The sequence below is a fragment of the Gambusia affinis genome, linkage group LG06 (assembly GCF_019740435.1).
Source record: "Gambusia affinis linkage group LG06, SWU_Gaff_1.0, whole genome shotgun sequence".
NCBI classification, from domain to species: Eukaryota; Metazoa; Chordata; class Actinopteri; order Cyprinodontiformes; family Poeciliidae; genus Gambusia; species Gambusia affinis.
The window spans coordinates 26,944,420-26,968,286 of record NC_057873.1 but is presented as its reverse complement, the minus strand read 5'-3'; the positions used below and the strand labels follow the sequence as shown (position 1 = coordinate 26,968,286).

The 23,867-nt window shown below is 38.9% G+C and overlaps 2 protein-coding genes across 4 annotated transcripts; both read left to right on the top strand.

The window, feature by feature from the left end:
- The first annotated feature begins 1,773 nt into the window (after positions 1–1,773).
- wdr81 (WD repeat domain 81) lies at positions 1,774–16,823 on the top strand. 2 transcript variants are annotated; one of them, XR_006370955.1, is made up of 13 exons: positions 1,774–2,087; positions 3,775–4,265; positions 4,932–8,452; positions 8,538–8,645; positions 8,731–8,930; positions 9,605–9,786; positions 9,958–10,123; positions 10,521–10,686; positions 11,093–11,905; positions 12,020–12,165; positions 12,333–12,515; positions 14,261–15,717; positions 15,777–16,823. XR_006370955.1 is itself a non-coding variant. In XM_044120793.1 (12 exons), exons 2-12 carry the CDS (start codon positions 3,904–3,906, stop codon positions 14,585–14,587), a joined length of 6,174 nt encoding a protein of 2,057 aa, XP_043976728.1. In that variant the 5' UTR covers positions 1,774–2,087; positions 3,775–3,903; the 3' UTR covers positions 14,588–16,823. The 2 variants fall into 2 exon arrangements, 1 of the variants encoding a protein (XP_043976728.1); XM_044120793.1 differs by having other exon boundaries at positions 14,261–16,823.
- A 281-nt stretch (positions 16,824–17,104) lies between these two features.
- Positions 17,105–23,038, top strand: serpinf2b (serpin peptidase inhibitor, clade F (alpha-2 antiplasmin, pigment epithelium derived factor), member 2b). Of its 2 annotated transcripts, none has more exons than XM_044120795.1 (9): positions 17,105–17,536; positions 17,976–18,044; positions 18,137–18,202; positions 18,756–19,035; positions 19,124–19,267; positions 19,353–19,541; positions 19,907–20,049; positions 21,293–21,497; positions 21,584–23,038. In XM_044120795.1, the coding sequence occupies exons 2-9, from the start codon at positions 17,991–17,993 to the stop codon at positions 21,934–21,936; spliced, it is 1,434 nt and encodes a 477-aa protein (XP_043976730.1). In that variant the 5' UTR covers positions 17,105–17,536; positions 17,976–17,990; the 3' UTR covers positions 21,937–23,038. The 2 variants fall into 2 exon arrangements, with proteins under 2 accessions (XP_043976730.1, XP_043976731.1); XM_044120796.1 differs by having other exon boundaries at positions 17,347–17,532; positions 17,974–18,044.
- Positions 23,039–23,867: the final 829 nt, after the last annotated feature.

The following is a 23,867-nucleotide window of genomic DNA, read 5'->3' as shown; positions in this document are numbered from 1 at the left end:
CCTAAAAAACATGTTTAAAGTGTAAAGGTGTGTCTGTCCTTATTTATTTATTTATTTATTTATTTATTTATTTATTTATTTATTTATTTATTTATTTATTTATTTATTTATAATCCAGGGCACCATTATTACAAGAAGGTTGTAAATCCTATTTAGACTTAATTCAGACCAGAGATATTTATCAGAACCAGGACTTCAAGAGATTATTCTACGAAAAAAATACCCCAAATTGAATAGAAATCACAATAATCTTTTATTTGGAAAAAAAAGATGAAATTTAAGCACATTTAGTTAGAGAATAATTAAGATTAAGCAACTGACTGCTTTAAGAATAAACACAAATAACAAATAAAGTACACTAATTAAAGTGTATGTAAAGTTTGCATTTATTTATTCTTTGTTTCTTTCTTCCCGTTTGTTAGTTTTGACACTTTTCTTTACAGAAAGTGCTAGATGAAAGTATAAGTCTAAAATTACAGTCAGAATGACCGTAAAACCTTATACATTAACTGCACAGAAATACATTACATTGTTGACTTTAAATAGTTCCAAGAATAAAGACCGGGTAATGTTCGGCATTCTTAACCTACTAATGGAGTTAAAATTATTTTTAATTATGTTTTTTCTTTTTCCCCACTCTGTTCAAGATTTTAAAAAATTATAATAATAAAAAAAATCCAATTAAAAATAGACTTTAAAGTGTCCACAGTCCTGATGAACACAATTTATGTTATTAATAAAATGTAATGACATAGGTTTGTTATCTAATAACTTGTCCCTACAACAGATCTCTTAAGATGTATTAGGAACTTGTTTAACCTGCAGCGCTCTCCAGTGTTTAACATAAGAACTACAGTCGTTTGGCTGAGCCTCAAATGCATGTATATAGTCAAAACCTGGAGAATTTAAATCAGGTGAGTACAAAAGGACCTTTGAGGGTAATAAATTACTTTTAATTTGTTACTCTCTAACTGCAGGTAAAACAAAAAGAAAAAAGAAAAAAAGAAAGAAAGAAAAAATAAAAATTAAAGAAATCCACCGGTGCTATTTTTCACTGCGGCTCATAGTTTCAAACAGCTAATAATCACTAATGTATTCATTTTCTGCACAACTACATAAAGACAATAAACAAATTATTTAGACTGGCAGTAAACTAAACTCCACACTTGTGTTTTGATAAGATAGATATTGGTTTAATCAGTTCAATAATTCTGTGTGAGTGAAGGTTAAATATATAAAAAAAAAAAAAAAAATTGGAAAACAATTTGTGTTACGCCTGACTGTATAAAGACGGTTCCGTAAATAAAGGTTGATTGAATAATTTACTGTGCATTTACCTCGTGGTACAGCTTCTTTTCCCTTTTGCTACATCAAATTAATTAATCTGAAATTGTGTTTTATGACTATTGTTATCTGGATTTATGTATTTGTTTATATTTGTATATTTATTTAATTGTTTATATATTTGTATATTTATGTATTTGTTTATTACTAACAAAATAGGCACTATATTTTGTATATAACATATACAAAATATATATTATTTTGATATTGACAAATATGGCGTCGATATCAAAAATCTTCCCAACTTGGAAAAAGTGCCAGCACGGACTGCTTCCACATAAAGAAGAAGGAGGAGGGGGGGGGAAAGGAAGAAAACTAGATTATACACAAAGAAACAAGCCAACAACAAAAACAAAGTATTAAACTAAATTAGATAGGCATGAATAGCTTCTTTTATTTCCTCGGAGTCATCTGAATGGGTGTCACTGGGGAAGCTGTTGTCCTGCCAGCAGCTGGAATCACATGAGACGCGGCTGGTGCTGTGTCACGTGAGGCGCCGTTTCTGAAATATGGCTCCGACTAGCTCACAACAAAACACTGTCGGCTGACTGACTCTCGCCCGCCCGCGCGTCTGTTTGTTTGTCCGTACTCACGTCTGGAAAAACGCTGGAAAATGAAGCAAACGCAGCTACCGTCGCAGTATGTCTCGGGTTTATAGCGTGACAGAGAGCCATCATGCGTGAAGCGGGGACACACCGTTAGCTCGACACCAACTAGCTGTCAACTGCTACAAGTGGTGAGAGGTGAGCTAAGCGTTGAGGAGTTAGCGCACTTGCTGTTGTCTGTAATTACAGTGGGGTTAACATTTAAAGTGCTTCGTCTGTATTATTGGCAATTGACTTAATAATGTTATCTTGTAGCTCATTTTGATGTAACGTTAGCCTCTTTGTCTAGCTACGTGTTAGCTAGCTTTACTTCCCTAAAATTCTTCTCAAGACTTATCTAACCTTTCAGGTCGCCATAGGTGCTTTATTATAACGTTTACTCTACGATCATTGAGAAATATATCAAGTTTGCATTATTGGTCATTTTTGGTGGGTATTGTCTAGTGGTCAACGCATAAATGTTACTCGAAGTATGCAGAGATGTTGTTGTATAGGTCAGATGCAGATGCAGTCATTGTGCTAAAGTACCTTAAGGTTTTTCCAGACAAACTTGGAGGCAGTTATTTAAACCCATCTAATTTAGTTTAAATAGATAAGTTGCTAATGAAAAGCTACTGCAGTCATGCAAGACAATACATTGGATTTTCAGTTTCATTCTTCTCTTTTATTGCCATCAGATCGTGTTTTAAAGTTGCTTAAATCTAAGAAACAAAGTATCTTACCCCACATTTGCAAAGCTTGACCATTTCTCTCCACGACCAAGTGCATCTTAATACAGATGCATGTCAATAGGCTAAAATATCACCAATATCAGCAATTTTATTCTAAAGGTAAAGATACACTATCTAGATTCATTAAACAGAGTGATTAACTTCAAATTTATTTCAGTTCCATTTGATGTGGTACCTTAGGCTGAAATTAGAATGCTAAGATTAATTACAAAAAATAAATTTCCAAACAGAAATACTAGCCTGCTCAAAAGTATGTAATGAACAACATTTTTGGTTGGGGATGCTTTTTTGGATAAATGATTACATCAGTGCAGCATGGCATGAAAACCATCAGCCTTTGTCTCTGCTGAAGTGGTAAGGAAAACCCAGGTTGCTTTAATAGTGACCTTCAGGTCATTTATTTTATTGAGTCTGGTGTCATGTCATCTTCCTCTTGATATTTGATATGACATTGATTCTCAGTAGGTTTACATTAGAAAAACTTTCTGTTCAGTCAAACGCAATGACACAGTTCTCATTCAAAGAAAGCACTGGTTCCTTTGGCAGTCTGGACAGGTGCCAAGTCCTGCTTAAAAATAAGTCCCTGCAATTCTTCTCAGCAGATGGAAGTATTAACTACTCTAAATTATGCTGGTATACATCTGTGTTAACAATGTATACAATACCAGTAGGTGGGGGTTGATTTCCCAGTCAAATACAAAAGTTAGCTTAATCTAAAAAGAAGAAATTGGACCACTGGTCAATAGTCTAATAATTTTTCCTTAACCCTAATAAGACTTTCTTTGGAAGTGGGTTAACACAAGGAGTGCAAAATTATGTAGCCTAATCTCTAGATATGTCATATAACTATATCTTTTTATACAATTTTTGTCCCACACTTTTTTCTTCCACTCAACTTCCCATTAATATTCTTGGATGCTCCTTGGACGCTGGATACTGCTTTTCCAAGACAGACCTGATTATAGAGCTCACATTTTAGAGTATCTGTATGTTGTTAAAGTTAATTCTAAGATACTTTTACTAATCTTTAAAGTCATTAGTGGTGCCTGTTTCACATATTTATCATATTTCTCTTTTGTCTACCATTTGTACAGGGATAAAAAGAGACCGGCTCGGCTCTAAAAGCTTTCTCCATGGAGCTCTGAATACTGTAACTAGTGGGAGAAACTGTGGTGACGTAACTGGTGAGAGTGCAACTGCTGACCAGCGTTTAAGGACTCACCATGGATGGGCTGATGCAGGCAGTGGAGCGAGACTTGGGAGTTGACCGGCGGCAGCAGGGCCAGGGGCCCCGTCCTGGAGAGCTCGTCGCCTTGGTTCCTACGCGCTGGGTGATGGGCCTCAGGGAGAAGAGGGTCTTGCGCTGTGCTCGCTTTGAAAGCAGCAGCGCGGCAGAAATCTCCACACACCTCTGGTCTTCACAGACAAAGCTGCCACCTGGCTGGACACGAGTGTGCATTCAGGGTCTGAGGAAAAGCAAGCTAAGCTACAGATTGGCCAGGGATCCGTGCCATCGTGAAATGGAACTGCTCTCGCAGAACTCGTATGTTAAAACCATGCAGAGTGTGTCACAGCATAATGTCAGGTAAAGTAAAAACTCATCTCTGCTTCAGTGTTCGAACTAAGGTAAATTAAAGAAAAGCTTGTGATCCAAAGATAATTTTCTAATAAATATATTAGTACTTTTTAAAGTACCTTTAGTGACCTGCTTAATTTAATTAGTAAAGAAGTCATTTTGTATTTTAGATAAATTTCTAAATAGTAAATATATGTTAGGTATCTAAATTAGAAATACTTTGCAAATTGGAAATTTTCATTTATGATTGTGTTGAATTTCATGTTATTAGCCCCTTTCCAAGTTGCAAAGAAACCACACATTTATAGCTATAAATATATAGTCATTATTGTTTATTCATATATACTTAGTATATAAGATGCACCACTAATGAAGTTATGATATGGTCATTAAACATTTGTGTAATCTTCTGACCTGCAATAAGTTACAATTGTCTTTTAGCGTACTTGTTAACTCAAAATTTCATATATTTTGTTAACCGCATTCTTTAAATGTTTTCCTACAGTCAAGGGTATGATTACATAAAGACAGTTTTAATGATATATGCAATAATCTGTTTTATTTGGAAATGTACAAAAGTTGTAAATTAAATATCTTCTTGGAGTAATGCACAGTTACAAGACAGGCTTTTTATTAACTTTCTGGCCTTTTCTCTATTTTTTTGTTTTCCCCCAGAAATCTGTGGCGAGAAGCTCATTACAAACTTGTGCAAGCATATACCGGCCCCAGTGAGCAAATGCATATTACCGCTGTAGATGCAGTACGCCATGCACTAGAGAAGCTCTTCAATTTGACATTTATCTCACCAGACAAAGGTTCACCTTCCCTCTCTCCAGCCAGAGAGAAGGAAAAAGACATCTTTTTGCCACCCAGCTCATCCTGCTTTTCAAAGTCCCAGTCAGACAATCTTTGCCCTAATGTCCTGCCTGCAGAATGTTTGCTGGAGACGGCAGAAATGATGTATGTGATTCTACCGTACACTCAGTATTCGCTTCACGACATTGTGTCCTTCAGCCCAGCAAAGCTTGCCAACAGTCATGCCAAAGTCTTGTTTATCATCTACCAGGTTCTAGTAGCTATGCGGGCATGCCATACAGCAGGCCTTTCTTGTGGAGAGCTGTCTCTTCAGGACATAGCAGTCGATGAGCAACTCTGCAGCCATCTCAAACTCAACCTTTCTCATTATGAGGACCTGGGATCAGAAGAGGCAGACAGGGATGATGGTGTAAGCCAAGAATCAAAAAATGCCCTGCCAACAGAAATTAAGTGTTCGAGCCAAGAGAACAATAGACTGTGTAAAGACTGCTTTGATGAGCTGAAGGCACTGGTTCTGGATTGGGTTCATGGACGAGTCAGTAACTTCCATTACTTGATGGAGTTGAACAGGTTGGCTGGACGGCGGGAAGGGGATCCTAACTATCACCCAGTGCTACCATGGGTTGTGGATTTTACTGTCCCTTTTGGAAAATTTCGGGACCTCAGGAGGTCAAAATTCAGGCTCAACAAGGGGGACAAGCAGCTGGACTTCACATATGAGATGACCAAAGAGGCATTGGCAGCTGCAACGGGTAATGGAATTGGGGTAGGTGGAGATATCAGTGTTGGTGTTGGAGGTGCTGCACAGTCCGAGCACCTGCATGTGCCTCATCACATATCAGATGTACTGTCAGACATTACCTACTATGTCTACAAAGCCAGACAAACTCCCAAGTCAGTGCTTTGTAGTCATGTTAGGTCACAGTGGGAGCCCAATGAATACCCAGCGACTATGGAGCGCATGCAGAGCTGGACTCCTGATGAATGCATTCCAGAATTTTACACAGATCCTTCCATTTTCAGCTCAATCCACCCAGACATGCCCGATCTGGATGTGCCTTCTTGGTGCAAGTCATGTGAAGAGTTTATTGAGGTCCATCGGGACCTTCTGGAGAGCAGAGATGTCTCCCAGCATTTGCATCACTGGATAGATCTCACGTTTGGTTATAAACTGTCAGGTAAAGAAGCTATTAAGGCCAAGAATGTGTGCCTGCACCTTGTGGACAACCATACAAATCTGACTACCTATGGTGTAGTTCAGCTATTTGATCAGCCCCACCCACCGCGCTTATCTGCTTCCCAATATGCCCCAGCAGAACCTCCTATTCTAGGTCTTGCTGCTCTTAATGTGCCTTCCTTACACATCCCTTCTGTTGACGCCGTTGTTGATACTATGGATGGAATGATACCAGAATCCAAAGGGTGCGAGTCCTCTGGTTGGACCATGGCGGATAAGGATGATGATCTTGAACAAGGTACAGAAGCTATAGACTCATTAGCTTCCACTGGCTCATCCACCTCTATATCTTGCCCTGTCAATCTGCCAACTATCAGCGCAGGGGGAGGTAAAATTAGCGGCGAGCGCACAGCACATGCATCTCAGTCTCCAAGTCCACTGACAAGTGATTTCTCAAGTGGCATAGCTCCTGCGTTAAGAAGTGCAGTGTTACAAAAAGGTGGCCCAATGAACAAAAAACATGGAGAAAACATTGTTACTACCAGCACAGAAGAAGTCAAAATTATTCTACCTGAAGGTTTCATCCCGTTGCAACCATTAGAAGAACTGGAGAAGTTAGAGAATTTCTTGGTAAAAAGTCTTCATGCTGAAATTTTGCATCCTTCAACATCTTCTGGCCCAAGAAGAGAGGGTTTGAAAACTGAACCTAGACCTTCTGTCACCAACCTCTTCCAAAGAGATGTGCAGGCACTCGGTGTTTTCACGGCAGAGATATTCTATGCCGCCAAACTTAGAGGCCTGAAAGCAGACACTCCACTCAGACAGCGTTTCCAGGCTGTCATCAAGCTGTGCTCTGCAAACCTCCGCGATGTGCCTCTGTCTTTGCACCATGCTCTTGAGTCCTTGTTGCTCTTAGAAAAGCATACTAAAGTTGCACATAGAGAAGAACCAATTTGCCCAGAGCCTCTTCTTTTTAATTATGACCCTATCTACGATGGCCTCCCTCCTCCAAGCCCTCATCAGCTGTTGAATTCCATTATTAGTCCCTTTCCCTTCCCTTCCTATTTTGCTGCACTTCATGATTTTATCTTCTCCTACCATGGCAAGATGGGCACTATCTGTAGCCTTCAGGGAAGAGACATTGTCTTCCACCTGTGGCAGCAGCTTGAAGCACTGTTGCGGGCTAACATCACTGCTGAAGGTCTGGAGATTCTCTTGCCCTTCATTTTAGCCCTCATGCTTGAGGAATCCACTGCGGTCTATGCTGCTTGGTACCTTTTTGAGCCCATCTCTACAGTCCTAGGTCCCAGAAATGCAAACAAGTACTTACTAAAGCCGCTGATCAACGTTTACGAAAACCCCCACTGTCTGAAAGGACGTTTCTATCTTTACACTGACTGTTTTGTCCTTCAACTGATTATGAGGCTTGGTCTCCAGGCCTTCCTCTCAAGCCTACTCCCACATGTGCTGCAAGTTCTAACTGGCTTCGAAAGCTCGGGCACTGGTGGAGAAGGTTTTAAAGGAATGAGAACTGGCATTTGTAACCTCGGAGAGGAGGAGGAAGAGGATTTCCAGGATGGCAAAGCACGGCCATCATCTGCATCTGTCGGTGGCAACATGGGCAGTAACAGTGGAGTGAGTGGAGGAGTTGGGCTGGTCGGAGACACCGGACTAGTTGACTACTCCTCTGGCATCAGTCTCAATGACCAAGTGTTTCTTTCAGAAGCTGAGGACTTTCAGAATGAATTTTATGTCAACAGTGGGGATGGTGTTGGTGTTGGGAAACAGCAAAACCAGATCTCTGCAAGCAAGGATCAAGATCAGGAATCTTTAAGTGTGGGGAAATTAAGTGACAAAAGCAGCACAAGTGAGCTCTCTCTGGGTGATGATTCAATGCGGGACAGAGCGAGTCTGAAGTCTGCAGACAGCAGCCAGGATCTGAAACATGCTAGTGAGGGAGAGGAAATCGGAGAGTTAGAGGAAGAAGAGCTAGTCAGCGATGGGAAGGAGGAGATGGGTCATGCCGCTTCCCTCAATCTTGACCTCACAGATTCAGGTTCCACTCTCACAACTCTTCAAGGAGAGATTAATGGGATGAGACTTGATGAGACTGACAAAGGAATTGTAGATGATCAGGAGGAAGAGGAAGACGACAGAGATCCATCAGAGGAGTCCGAGGAGAAAGAGCAAAAGATTCTTTTAGGTGAGCCAGCAATTAACCTGTTCCTAGCTTCTTTTTTTTAATTGCTGTGTAACTTTTAATGTTTTAATCGTGTTGCTATTCACAGATACAGTCTGCAAAACGATTCGATGGCTATCAGCAAAACTCGGACCAACAGTGACGTCTCGATATGTTGCCAGAAATTTGCTGAGACTGCTTACAAACTGTTACATTGGTGTGTGAATTCCTCATATCAATCATATTTTCTGCCTTATTTCAAAATCAAACATTGTTTTACATCAGCTACTATTTCTTTATAGGACCTGAAAATCACCAGTTTGTTTCCCCTCCATCTGTGGAAAGCCTGCTGGAGAGTGTGGGAATGGGCAGTGTGTATGAGAAAAAGCCTGTTGTTGGTGATCATACAGCAGGCCCTGTTTTAGATTGTCTCATTTACATAGCTCAACTCTATGGAGAACCTGTTCTTACCTACCAGTACTTGCCTTACATAGGATATCTGGTAAGACTTAAAAAATAAAATAATTCTCTATATATATATATATATATTGTATTCCAACTTGGAATCTTTGTTTTTAGAGTACCCAAATATTACATTTACATGATATATTTTTTTATTCCATCAGTTTATTTAACAGAATATTTGTCCCATGTATAGTAAAAAGTAGTTGTTATGCCAGTTACTGCTAGTTTGCAACCCCTGACCCTGGCTTGGATTTCGAGAAATAAAACAAGCACAATAGCCAAAAAAAAACAAAACAAAAAGAACAACAGTGCTAAGAGATAAATCAATATTCTTGATTAATGGCTTTTTCTGTTTATGATGAGTTAATTTTTTGAAAATCTTGATTGTTTTATTTTTCATTTTTCACCAACCCACTCCTTGGACTTCCATAATTCAGTGATGTTACCCAGGGCCTTTTGTCCTTTTTTTTTTTTTTTTTTTTTTTTTACAAACAATTTTTACAACTTTTTTATTTGGAGTTTGAATTCCTAGAAGGGATGATTAAATTGATAAGCAGGTTGGTAATTTATAATTTATTTGTAAGAAAAGAAAACCGGTTTTGGTATGAAAAAGAAATCTGAGGTTTTATTTTTAGGAAATATTGCCCAGGCTTAAGCTAAAAGTTATTCTAAAAAGGAGCCAAAAGCTTATGCTTCTCTAATGTTTTCCAGGTGTCTCCACCATCTTCACAGCGTCTTAACACGCGTAAGGAAGCAAGTCTGCTCGGCGCCGTAGCACTTACCCAGAAGATCATTGTCTTTCTCTCGGATACCACGCTAATGGACATGCTTATGAAAATCAATCAGGATGTGCTCCTCCCACTTCTAGATCTGATTACTACGCCGCGAATGGGGTAAAGCACAACACACATACATTGTGGATCAAGAAGTAAATTTAAATTTAATGGCTCTATTTTTTTGTGATTGAACTGAACAGTATAGGATCAGAAACCATGAGATGTAGATATCAGTCATCCTCTGATAGATTTTTTTTAATTATTTTTTTTCACTTCTGTATTGTGCAGGTTCCCCAGCGGGGTACAAACCCGCATTGCTGTCTGCCTCAAGACGCTGAGCCTAATGGCTCTCATCTGTCTGCGCATTGGGAGGGAGATGGTGCAACAGCACATGGCTGACACTTTGCGTCGCTTCTTTGCTGTCTTTTCTCTGCTGCATTCTCTCCATCCCCAGGTAGAGCTGCATTGCAACCATTCATGACAATAATTTTATGGAGGTTAAATGTCACACTCCGGAAATCCTTAAATAAGTCAAATTGTATCTCAACTCCCATTGTAAGTGTATGTTGCTAAAGTTTTCATACTTTCAGGCTTTTGGTCAGCACTTGATGTGATCACATCATGGTAGTGTCAGAAGAACATGGCACATGTTTGTGGAAATAAAATTTTACAATTGGATAACAAATATCTAGTTTTCAGTAAGTAGAGAGTTAATATAAAAGTTTAACCAGAAAGAAAAAGAGAATTTCAGACATGCTTTTACTCTTTCTTTTTTAAAAATTTTTTTAAAATGAAAATTAAACTAAATTGACTGCAAGTACAGTGACACCATTGTCTCTTTACCTCTGCAGCTAAATCATGCCCCGCGGAGAGTTGTGGGAGACGTAACACTGGTGGATGTTTGTACACCCGAGGGGTCAAATGTAACGTACGAGATGGGGGTCTTGGAGGAGCTGCAGACCGTATTTAATCCCGAGATGGCCTATGCCTCCTACATCCCCTTCTACTGTCTCATAGGTAATGCTTTCCTCATCATTTGACAAAACGCATTCCTCAGTTGAAAATAGAATAGAAAAAAGAGTATTTGTTAAAGTTGTATGCATAAATATCGAGATGAAAGGGTATTGATACTAATTGGAGGTCTGACTTGACAATTTTGACATTGAGAAAGTTTAATATACAGGAGAAAAAAAATTGCTGCTAGTTCTTTAGTAGAGGTAGACATTTAGTCTTTCCACACATTAAGGATTTAAAACATTCTTCCTATGTATGCATTATCAAAAATGTGATTAAGTGCTCACACCCAATCTCATTTTGATTTGATGATAATAATAATAAAAAAGTGAGAGGTTGGAGTTCCCTTTAATTTGTTTTAGGGATAGGGAAACAAGTACTGAATAATGGTTCTGCATCCTGTCAACAGGTGACTTTGCCATTCGGAAATTGGTCCCAAATCATGAACTCGTCTGGCAACTGGCCCAGTCCTATCATCAGAGTTTGAGCCAGGGGACCTCAGAGACCGGCCTCAGCTCGTCCTCCCGGCTGGAGCCAACGTCTTCCTCTGGCCTCGGCAGACAAGTTGGCTATAACCCATTCCCTGCTCCCGCACACAGCTCCACCGTGCAGGGAGACTCCCTCCCCGAGTCGGGCACGTTTGGAAGCCACCTGGTAGGGAACCGCATTCAAGTGTCCCACGACAACGAATTCGACGGCAACTCCAACCACAGTCTGGCCAGCTCTTGGGGACGCACCGGCCACACGACTCCCATCATCACCACCGCCACCACGTTTTCCGCACCTTCAACAGGTGTGTCCTTGTCTTCCGCCTGGATAACGGGCCTCTCCCCAGAGGACAGCGCCCTAAAGCAAGAGCTCCCCCGTAGCACCCGCTCTCTACAAGGCAACTGGTTGGCCTATTGGCAGTATGAGATCGGTATTAACCAGCAAGATTCCCATTTCCACTTTCACCAAATCAGACTGCAGAGCTTTTTAGGCCATTCAGGGACCGTGAAATGTTTGTCTCCGCTGGTGGGAGAGGATTTCTTCCTGTCCGGGAGCAAAGACAAAACCGTGAAGCTTTGGCCCCTTTATAACTATGGCGACGGGACTCAGGAGGTGGACCCCAGGCAGACATACAGCGAGCATCGGAAGTCTGTGTTCTACGTGGGTCAGCTGGAGACCTCACAGGAAGTCGTCAGCTGTGATGGCACTGTCCATGTCTGGGACCAGTATACAGGTGCAGAAACTTTATTTCGGCACATGACTAAATTATTCTTGGGAGTTTACACTTTTTTTGCTTGCCTGTTTTATTTCAGTGTACTTACTTTTTTTTTTGTATTCTCTCCCGTAGGCAAGCCAATCCGTTTGTATGAAGCCGTGGACGGGAAGAATCCAATTACAGCCGTCACCACAATGCCAGCTCCACACTGCAGCGTTGTGTTTGGGAGTGCGGATTCTGTTCTCCGCTTCATTGATCCTCGAAAGCCTGGATTGCAGGTAGCAATTTCACTTGGAGAGCTCGTTCTCTCGAGACCCGAGCCGCTCACCGCCCAGCGGCTATTAATCATCGCCGTGCCTTTTGAAAGAGCTGGCTTTTTTGCGCTTCTTCACGACTGAGTTATTCGAGTGCCAAAAGTGACAAATCTTCTCCTGTGTCTCTGCAGCATGAATTTCGGTTAGCGTACAACAACGTAAGCGCCGGGCTCATCCGCTACCTCGCAGTCAGCCCCTCAGGACGCACGGTAGCAGCGGGATTCTCCTCAGGATTCATTGTTCTGCTCGACGCGCGCACAGGCCTCATACTGAAGGGCTGGCCAGCTCATGAAGGAGATATTCTCCAAATGAAGGTAAACCTCGCTGTGTAGATTAGCATTGCTGACAATATAGTTTATTCTTTCTATTGCCAGCCGATGGAGAAGTACAGATTCTGAGGCTATTACAGGGCATGGCAGAATCCGCAGACACCTAATTACTTTATGTGATATTATTGTTACAGAACTGATTTTATTTCCTTGGGCTTGAAAACTGCATATATTGTGTTGAATTTCAATTCAGTTCCGTTCAATTCAAATAACTTTTTGTCGCTAAAGTGCAATTTCAAGGTACATGAGTGAAACAAAAAGACTCCAGACAATAGAATTCATAAAAATTCTCACATACTGATAAATATTTAAATATAAATAGTTAGTAAAGCGCAGTGTGACATTTTGCCTAAAACTCCTTCTTCATTATTAAATTTATTTTCTTTTTATTATTATTATTATTATAAAGAGTATGTCTGTGTATCCTTAAAAAGCCTTAAATGCATATATCAAAAATTAAGGTCATAAAATGTATTAAACTTTGTCTTAAATTTTAATTATTTTTCTTTTGTATTCTTGTACGTGATTTTTTTTTTTCCCAGCAGGATTTTTTAAATTTTAATTTACCAATTGAGGTGATTGAGAACAAACTCATTTTCAACAACTCCGTTTTAAAAAAGCATTAAAACATAATGCAACACAGTAGAAAGCAAACGCACTTATACTAATACAGGAGAAAACAAAAGAATATTATAAACCAAAGATAGGGGAAAAAAATACAACCATACTAATAATGATTAAACGTACTGTATACACATAAATCAACAGTTTTTAAAAGCACGCCCATTGGTGATATACAATGTTTTTTTACTGAGTTTTTTTATATACTCAAAAGTATGCATCCTGGGATGTGCTGTGGTGGCGCAGGGGTTAAGCACAACCTACATAAGGAGGCCTTAGTCCTCGACGCGGCCGTCGCAGGTTCGATTCCCGGCCTGGCGACCTTTGCCGCATGTCTTCCCCCTTCTCTCATTACCCACTTTTCTGTCAATTAACTATCAAATAAAGGCTGCTATAATATTTTGATATTTTCATCAAGTACGGTGGTTTTCTAATTTTAGTGTACGAGTTATTATTTATTGTTATTCTACCTCTATTTTGTGCGATTTTAGTCACGGTAAAAAGAAAGTACACCCCCCGTCAATTCTAACGTATTAACTCATAAATAATTTCTATTCTTTACCAATTTCCGAAATCATTTTATAATGATTGGCTCTAAAAAAAAAAAACTGTTGCTCTAAAAGACTTGTATAGGTTATTGATATACTCCTTAAAACCTCAACCTAAAAGGTTAGGCTTTTGTTACTACTTTTAGAACATATATCAGACCAAGTTTCTTTTATTTTGATCGTCTTATTGTAGTGTGTCAGAGATGATGAAAGTTGTACCCAGCAGATATGCTGTCAACAGACCGCAAACTTTATTTAACCCCAAATTGGGTCAAGGATTGTATTTCTAGTTTTAAAGGTACAAGTTTAGGCAAATATGGACATAGGTTACTCATTAGAAAGAACACACTGATGGCTCACAAGCACATTGAAATTACTCAGATGTTTATGTTTTTCGCAGGGAAGTTTTTGACTGACCTATGCTAAATAAAGTCTTTATTTTCAAATTCCTTTCAACCAAACCACTTAGCTTAGTGAGCTTTGAGCTGTAAACGTCTGGGGGGCAGCTTTAACTGTTGCGGGCCAATTATTTCACTTGCTTTCTCGTCTTTTATTTTTCAGGCAGCAGAGGGCAACCTGGTGATCAGCTCCTCCACCGACTACACCTTGAGCGTGTGGAAGGATCTGGAAAACAAGCCGCTGCGCCAGTACAGGTCGCAGTCCGACCACATCCACGCCTTCGACCTGTACGGCTCGCAGATCGTCACCGGGACGGTGGCCAGCAAGATCGGGGTGTACTCCATGGCCGACATCTCCCTGAGCCCCGTGAGCAGCACAAAGCTGAGCACGGAGAACTTCCGCGGCACCCTGACCAGCCTGGCTGTGCTGCCCACCAAGAGGCTGCTGCTGCTCGGCTCCGACAACGGCGCCATCAGGCTGTTAGCTTAAAACCGTAGCCTGTAGCTGCACTAAACACTCTTTCCACTAGTATTTACTGTGTCTTTTTAATAGAAGAGCGGCGGTCTGAGGCTGAGCTCCCCTCTTTTGTACTCATAGGGAGTTGGAATAGTTGGATTGGGTTTAAAATGCTTTCTTTAGCATCTGCAGAATCATGCTAATCTGCCTACTAGCACAGAATTTATTGAGCCGACGGTGCGCCAAGCCGTCGAGATTCATCATGCACACCGGAATTTATTCTCTTTCTCTGTGGATGTGTACTATTTAATAGTAAACCCTTGTCTTGACTAGGTCATTTGTTTTTGTTTTTGTTTTTTTTACCCGGGTCAGCTATTGAAAAAAATTATAATAAAGAAATAAATTGGAACAAATGCTCAGGAAGGTCTCACGGAGAGTTTACACTTTTCCGAAGAAAACCAAAAATTCCTCGTCCTCACCTGCCGTTTTCCTCAACGATAACGAGTCAGTTCAAATGCACTGATTAAAACTATGCAGTATTTGTAGAGCAAGTGATTTCTCCCATGTTTTTTTTCTTTTAAAGACTTGTTTCCAGAGCTCTTTGTGTGTGTGCGCGTGTGTGTGTGTGTACATCCTGAATAATAAACGTACACCTGCCTCTGTGATGACCGTGTTGGGGTGCCTGATCAGAGAGGAGGGCAGTGGTGGGGGACAAAATGTTAGATACACAGCCTTGAAATCTACTGCACATTTAAGGCCTGAATTTTAACATTTTTAGAGTCTCACTCTGAGTTAGTTATTTTTTTTTCCTTTCTTAAGCTGAATGTTTGTATTCCGCAAATGTATTACTTGAAATTTCTTCAGGATTATGAAGACCATGTTTTAACCCCTGTAGCGACATTATGTCGTGTGAGTGTGTGTAGATGCTGATTTTGCTTGGCATACCAGTTGGTTAAAAACTCACCACATTTCTTTCTCTCTTTTTTTTCTTCTTAGTTTTCAATTTTCAAAACCTGATATACAGAGCCTTTCAAAAATATTTGCTCCTCTTGAGCTTTTCTGAATTTGTCATGTCCAACCAGATGCTTCTATGCATTTTTTTTGGAGTTTAATGTGATTGTTCAACCCAAAGTAATTCATAGGCGTTTAATAGTTTAATATAGGTTTTTATATATAAAAAACCTATATATAGGTTTTTTATATATAAAAAACCTATATATAGGTTTTTATTATAATTTATATAAATATAAATTTATATATATATTTATATATATATATATAAATAAATTTTTATATATATATATAAATTTAGAGTCCATCTGGATTCTCTGCTCGTAGGTCAATCATTTGTTGTTAGAGCAGCAAATTTAATGAATTTTATCTAAAGCTTGATTGTTTCTAAACTTCGGTTTTTATGATTGAAGTTTAAAGATGTCAGATTTAGGTCATTCTAGTACATAAATACGCTCAGATCTAAATTGTAGATCCGGTTGGGGTTTTTTTCCCTCCGACTTTATTCTGTTGGAAGTTGAGCCTCAAGCCCGATTTAATGTCTTTTGTAGGATCTAACAGGTTTTCCTTCTGGATTATTTCAATCCAGCCATCTTTTTAGCCGCTTTGTCCTTTGTTTCCCATTCCTACTGAGAGAAAATTTATATCAACAACTTTGAAAAATGTGTTTTTGGTGAACGATGTAGCGGTCAGCTCCAGACTTTACAACCTTTGCTTTACGTCTTCCCACTTCCTTAGAGTTATTAAAAATTAATTGTTTTCCTCCTCCAATTATAAACTGCTTTATGTTGATCTATCTTATAAAATCCTAAGAGTACAATACAGTGTCTGGTTGTAATGTCACAATATGTAAAACTCAAGAGGATTTAATAGATTTCTAAGGCACTGTAGGAACAGTCAATGCCAAGAGAAACAACTTTGTTTTTTATCGTCACCATTTTTATATAACTTTAAAGAAATATTATGGAATAAAGGTGTCTGATGAATATATATACATCTATGTAAATGTTTGTGTCTAAAAATGTAGTTTAACTTTCCAGTTTTGAAAGCAAAGTAGCGTAAATCTATAAAAGCTCTGCACTTTGTATAACCCTAGAGCTTTTATGTCGCAACAGAGTTTTTTTTAAATTACTTGCCTAAAGATCAATTGTTCTGATAACATATGCTATAACTTTTGGAGCAGAATTTAAAGCAAAAATAACAAGAGTTGGTGACATTAATTTATTAACTTGTTTAATAAAAACTGCCTCCATCTTTTCAGTGTTTTCAGGGTTTTTTTGTGTGACTCATCATGATTCATTGTATATCTCATAGATAGACTAGGACAGATTGTAACACTTTAGGACAGATTGTATAATTGCTCGCAGATGGCAGGCATATTATCTGCAATATATTTTGCTTGATGCTATAATTTTTATATATATATAATAATTTCTTTACTGCTCTTTGAATAGTCGCGACCTTAATATGGGAGTTGTTTGGCACAGAAGCGAGATTTTGGTGCCTCTTATGTTCAACTGCTATGTCATAATCCGGGCCCTTCTGGGAAATGCGCGAGCGTTGTTCCTCGTCACAAAATAACTCGCCATTTTTTTCCCCGGCATGTTTTGTTTATCCGCGCGCGCATTGGAATTAGCCACTCTTTTGATACAGGTTTGTCGTGTTTCCTGTCGGAGATTAAGTTTTGTCACAACACAAAACATGCCCGCTAACATGCGAAATAATTGCACATTTCCTGCGTGTGGTTATTTAACACAGGACTAGTCTCGGTGGCTGAATTTGCAAACAAATAGTGGCTTGAACAAGCACCGCCACCCCCGCCTCCCCGATCAATACAAGTTGATATTTAACTGTTTGCTGAGCAACTGCCAATCTTTTACTCTCAGGGAATTCAGCCATTCACCGTACAGTAGGTTCTCCTTTTTTTAAGACAAGCCAGGAGGGTTTCTTTGTCATTAAAAAAAAAAAAAGGTAAACGTATTTTAAATTTCGTCTTCAATTTAAGATGCTTTTGTTTCCTTTTCCAGATTGAGAATGTTCAAAGCGCACGATGCTTGTATTTATGCTTCAGACAAATTATTCTGATTTAACATTTAATCACTTCTCTGTGCTTAAGCTAGATTATGTTTGAAGGTTGCAGTTTAAGGTTGATTTAATACAAGTTTTAACTACTGGTGTAGTTTATTGACTTGGAGAAATTCTTCGGGTATCTGTGTTCCTTAAACTGAATGAAAAATTAAGTGTTTATCAAAGCTATATAGAAACTAGTAATGTTTTATGTTTAGCTGAAATTAGGAAGAGAGACTAATCTTTAGTGATAATTTATTGTCTATCACTACTTCTGAAATGAAGAAATGTAAGCCTCTGAGGAAAAAATGACCTTGTGTTATATGTATTTTTTCTCTTACAGTTTCTTTTCTTGGATATGGACCTCTGCCTGACACTCCTGTTAATTTGTCTCTGCAGTCTAGGAACTACTGTAAACAACCTATCTAAAAATGTCTAAAAAATCTGTATTGATTTTTGAAAACTTTGAAAGACCATTGTCCTCTGCTATCTTGTTCTTGACAGAATGCTGAAGTGGCAGAAGATCAGTCAATCCCTCTAATTCCTCTAATCCCCAGTCAACCCATAGAAGTGAGAACTGAGTAATTTGTGTTTAACACACTGCAAAAACACAAATTTTTACCAAGTAGTTTGGCTCTAGTGTCCATTTCAAATATTTCAGAACACTTGAAATAAGGCAAAACTAACTTAAAAGTAACCTTTTTCTGCAAGAATTGAGAAATTTGTGTTTAACACACTGCAAAAACACAAAATCATACCAAGAATGTTTTGTCTAGTTTGTAAGTCAAATATTTTAGTACATTTGAAATAAGGCAAAACTAAATTAAGGGTATTTTTTAGCAAGACAAATAATATTTTAAGTTAATAATTCCAGAAATAAAAAAGCAGTTTTAGTTCCACTGGCTGATTTTGTCACCTAAAACAGGAAATTGTTTTAAGTGGAAAAAAAAAAAGCCAAACTACTTTGAGTAATTCATTGAGTTTATTGAACTGTTTGAGAACTAAAATCAGCTGGATTTGTCTTATTTCAAATGTACTAAGATATTTGCACTAAAGACTAGACCAAAAATGCTTTGTTATATTTTGTGTTTCTTGTACCGGTTTTTGTCGTTTTTGCTTATAGGAAGGTGAAAGCCAGGGGACGCCGGAGACAACAACTCTAAACGATACAACTGTTACTGCGACGTCCGACCTGCCGACGGCAAGCAAGACGTCGCCAGACGAAGAAAAGGGAGACGGTTGTCAGGCTATTAGCCGAAGACCTGACACCAAACAAACTATCACTGCTGCAATTCAGAGGCTGGGGGTGCAGCTCTTACAAAACCTGGATACGACACCAGAGCAGCCAAATGTCATCATTTCTCCTCTAAGCATATCTCTGGCCCTCTCGCAGCTGGCTTTAGGTACGGCAGAAACTCCTCGCCACCTCTGCTGAATTAGTCTACTTTGTTGTGGCGTAGTTGAAATTTGCAGTTTGTGTTTTATCTAAAGGTGCGAAAAACGAGACGGAAGAGCTGCTGATGTATCACCTGCACGAAAACACCGTGCCGTGTTACCACGAGTCTCTACGACACGTCTTAACGCAGCTGAGAAACAGCGACGTGCAAATTGCCACGCGCATGTTTCTGCGTCAAGGTTAGCCCCCTTTTTTGTTCCGATTTCTGTCTTAATATCTCATTTTGAGCGAAAAAAAAAGCTGAACATCTTTTTTCTTTTTTAGGGTTTAAGGGAAAGCAAGAGTTTGTGAGCGAGTCGCAGCGGTTTTACGACTCAGAACCAGCAATAGTGGAAAGCCTTCAGCAGATAAATGAGTGGGTAGAGAACGCAACAGAGGGGAAAATGATGGACTTCCTGTCTTCTTTGCCACCCAATCTGCTTCTCATGCTCATCAATGCCGTTTACTTCAAAGGTGATTGGCCAACATGCCGACTTCGAACTAAGACGTATTAATATGTATGAACATAATTGAAAAAGCTCATTTACTTAACCGATAAAGTGAAACTCTTACGCTTATTAACACAGTGTTCATTTTTGGTGAGTTTTGTGATTGGGACCGAAATTCAGTTTTTAGAAAACCTAATAATCCATAAAATGATCTTTTTGATGAAATTCTGATGCTTTCATATGTGTCTGTATGCCTTTAAGAGTGTAATCGAGTACATTTTCCTTCTCTGAGCTACCAAAAATTTTTTCTTGTTTCTTCATAAAGTATTTTTGGTTTGAAAGATGCCGCTGACTAAAAATGAAAATCTTATTTCCCCGTGCGTCTGACAGGAGAATGGAAAGCTCGATTTGACCCGAGCTTCACCTCCAAAGGAGTCTTTTACCTTGATGATTTACACCTGGTGGATGTTGATATGATGGACGATGCCAAACATCAGCTGAGTTTTTTAACGGACAGTGAGCTGGAGGCTCAGGTAAAGTACACCTTCTGAAGTTTTAGGGTCTCTGTTTTTCTGGGAATTTGTTTTTAGGTTTGATACAAAAGAATGCTAAAATTCAACATCTTTTTTTCCTGTATCTTCATATGTTTTTGTATTAAATGTTCATTAAACTAATTTCATTATCTGTGCAACAATAGATATTAGGTAAGGCATTTGGACCAAAGCATTTTGGGATTCTGAGTTTTAATACCTCTCTGTTTGCTCTCTGTATTCATTAGTCCTCCAAAACATGTCAGCTACACATTATTAAGGGGATTCGACTTACAATTACTTATCTTAAATTAAAGGAATAAGTAAATCTGTTACATTAATAGGATGTTTGAATTATTTTTCTGTAATTCATAGAGTAGGCAGTATGTTCTCACACATCTATCCATTTAAGTTGATTAATAGGCATGCATAGTAAAATGGAAAATATTGCTAAAAACAAGAGTATCCAACTGTTACTACACGCCAGTGAACAACTGCAAATCTGCTTTACAGTTCTGGAGTTCTCCATTTTTAAAAAGATAACATTTAAAAACCACCAAATTTCACATGCTTCAAACAAGAAGCATGTGAAATGACCCAAAAATATGTCCAACTCATGTTAGACTCAAACTCTTAAAGGGGCAGTGTTTGGTAAAATCAACTTTTTTGAGTTTCATGATGTTCCCTCATGAAAAACATACCTGGAGTTTTTCATGTTTTGATTCTTTCATGCATGTTTGAGAAATCCTTTAATCTCCAATGGCAACCATTCGGCTGTGCAAAACACCAGCTACTCCTCTGAGATACAGTTGACAAGCCTCCCAAGTTTCCACCGTACAGAGCAGCTCTCCCCCCATGACTCTTCCTCTCAACTCCTTCAAACTAGCCAGCAACAATTAGCAAACACCGGATGAAACTGCGCATGTGCTCATTGTATGAGCTACTTCTCAGCGGTTAAAAGCGTCAATACAGGGTTAACAGAGAAATTAAGTTGTGATGACTTCTTGAAGGCAGAGTTTCAGAAAGAGCAGGGGGTTTTAAAGCAACGTGGGCCCAACTTGAAGGCATTTATTTACAAAGTAAAATTTCTTTTAAGTCATATTGGATGTGTGTATATATAGTATTTTTTTAAACAACTGAAGTCAACATAGTTAATTAATTAAGCTATAAAGTGACACGAAATGCCTGGAGAATACATAATACTGCCTCTTTAAGAAACTACTACATCCTTTCTCTTTGTGTGCAGGTGGCAAGGTTCCCATTCACAAAGAACATGAGTTTGGTGGTTATCATGCCTGAGTCGGGGAAAGTGAACGTGTCTTTACTTTCCTTGAACCTAAATATCTCCAACTTGTATGAACGTCTACCCAAGGAGAGGGCTGCCCAAGTTAAAGTGCCCAAATTCAAGCTGGAATATTCTCAGGAGTTGCAGGAAGTTCTTACCAAACTAGGTAAGATGTAATCTTCTCACATCTGCAAGCTCTGGTAAAACAAAGGATGCTGTAAACAACTTCTCTAATCGCTGCTTTTATCTCAGGTCTTGGGGAGATGTTCCTGAATCCCAATTTGGCTGGGATCGCAGACGGCCCCTTGCTGGTGTCCAGTGTAATGCACAAGTCCGGCATGGAGATAAACGAGGACGGCGCGAGGGCTGCTGCAGCCACAGCGACCATCATCTCGAGGGCATCCAATCCTATTTTTCACCTCAGTCAGCCCTTCTTCTTTGTGCTAATGGATGATGTAACTCACATACCAATCTTCATGGGTGTCATCAATAACCCCAATCCCGGAGCCCCTGTCCTGCAGAGGGGGGATGTTGGAAGTAAAGATAAAGTAGGATTCCCAACTGACAAGAATCACAAGGGCTCATTTGAATTTAATCCTAAATAGAGACTAAAATAATTTGCTCCCCCCCCACACCCTCAGAAAACTCAAACCAGATAGATAATTACACAGCCTCAGTCTGCAGTATAACTTTTCTGAAACAAAGTATCTTACCCAAACTCATGCACCCTCACATGCAGGTCAACTGCTACCCTGGTGTGCAAATCAAACACGTCAGTCACATCCTGAAAAAAGCTAGAACCTCCAAGGATGCCAAAAAAGTCCAGCTTTCTTTCGGCATCAACAACAAGGATTACAGGGACCAAAATTCAATTCAAAAACTCCTGAACACAGCCCAGGACACCTTCCCTTACGCAGACATTTACGTGTCGCTCCTAAACTTTTCAGACCGTCTAAACTTTGCGCAGAAACAAAACCCTAACATGGTTAACCAAACCATCGATTCTGTCTGCCAAAAACTTAACCACCACCTCATCCCTAAAATCCAGGACTTTTGTTTCCACACGATGGAGGATAGGATAACCATAACCCTAGGGCCAATTCTAAGGAATTTGAAAAATGTAAGTAAATACATGATGGAGTGTCATATTAGGTGATTCTGAGGTTTTCCTTTTATACCAATTGGACTCTTTATCATGTCAACATGTCTGCTCTTCAACAACACTAAATCCTACCAATATCTTACTAATCTTACCAATATTTTTAGTCGAAACATTTCAGTACAGTTGAAATAAGATCAAAACAAACTTACAAGCAACTTTTCATCAAGACATTGGAGTTTGTATTGAGCCAGTAATTCCTAAATATTGATAAAAAACTACTTGCTCCAGTGGCAGATTATTTCAGTTTTACCCAGACAGTTTCCCTTTTTATAAGTGAAAAAATCTGCTGGTGGAACTCACACCTTTTCATCAATATTAAGGAATTTTTGAGTCAAAACAAACTCCTGGATCTTGCTGAGATGTTACTTTTTAGTCTTATTTCATGTGTACTAAGATAGTTGCACTAGAAACTAGAAAAAAAAAACAACTTTGTAAGATTTGTGTTTTTGCGGTGTAGCACAATTTCAACGTTACAGCTTGATTCTGTATGTTCCTGGATTTTTAAAAAGAATTATATTGCAGGTAAATAAATATATCAATCTGAATCCCTTCATGGCTACGAGTTATGATTTTACATGAAATAAAAGGTTGTGTATGTAAATAAAGCACAATATATATTTTTGTAATATGGTACACAATAAATAAATATTGTGTAAATGACTGTTTCCTGTCATTTACACAAATCTTTGTATACGATTATATATTTCATGCATTCATTTAGATGGTTATTGTGTACAGTTGCTTAAAAACAATGCAGAAATGATCTATATTTTAAAAGACTGATGAAAAGGTACTTTAATTCAATGATGTGGGTGTAGTGAAACGCATGTACTGTAGAGTTTATTCTGTCAGTACTTCATTGGGCCAGTGTGTACTGGAGTCGAGTCACACTGGGAAAGTAATCAGCATTTCCATTAAGTTTGTCGGCAGAAAGAAGCACAGCGTTCTCTAAAATTTGCTGATAAATAGCTGAGTTGACTTTGGACTTGCTAAAACACACATCGAAAGCTTTCCAAATACAATGTAAATTTTACCTTTATCTGAAAATGGGACTTTGTCCACTAAGCAGGCCAAGCATTGTGAATCTCCCCCAAACTCTTGAGTGGGCTGTGATTGGCAATCATCTCCAGGATGCTGCTATCCTTGTTTCTTCTGCACCTTTTTTTCTTCCAATTAATTTTGCATTATAAACCAATTGTTTGAGCCATTTGCTTCTTCAGCAATGACATTTTGTGTCACTGTCGAAGTTGTCAACTGCTGTTTGCTGTCAAAGCAGCAACCTTTGTCATGATTGTGTGGGAAATACCAGGGCCTTATTTCTGTACATAAATATTTTTAATTGGTGCTATTAAATATTATCGTTAGAAAAGCACA

What these genes read in the sequence shown, in the direction of transcription:
- wdr81 (XM_044120793.1), top strand. Translation starts at nt 3,904, where the DNA reads ATGGATGGGCTGATGCAGGCAGTGGAGCGAGACTTGGGAGTTGACCGG. An exon ending in TGCCTTACATAGGATATCTG is followed by an intron (nt 8,931 to 9,604) that starts GTAAGACTTAAA and finishes AATGTTTTCCAG; the next exon opens with GTGTCTCCACCATCTTCACA. An exon ending in GAGATATTCTCCAAATGAAG is followed by an intron (nt 12,516 to 14,260) that starts GTAAACCTCGCT and finishes TTTATTTTTCAG; the next exon opens with GCAGCAGAGGGCAACCTGGT.
- serpinf2b (XM_044120795.1), top strand. Translation starts at nt 17,991, where the DNA reads ATGGACCTCTGCCTGACACTCCTGTTAATTTGTCTCTGCAGTCTAGGA. An exon ending in TCTGCAGTCTAGGAACTACT is followed by an intron (nt 18,045 to 18,136) that starts GTAAACAACCTA and finishes TGTTCTTGACAG; the next exon opens with AATGCTGAAGTGGCAGAAGA. An exon ending in GGAAGTTCTTACCAAACTAG is followed by an intron (nt 21,498 to 21,583) that starts GTAAGATGTAAT and finishes CTTTTATCTCAG; the next exon opens with GTCTTGGGGAGATGTTCCTG.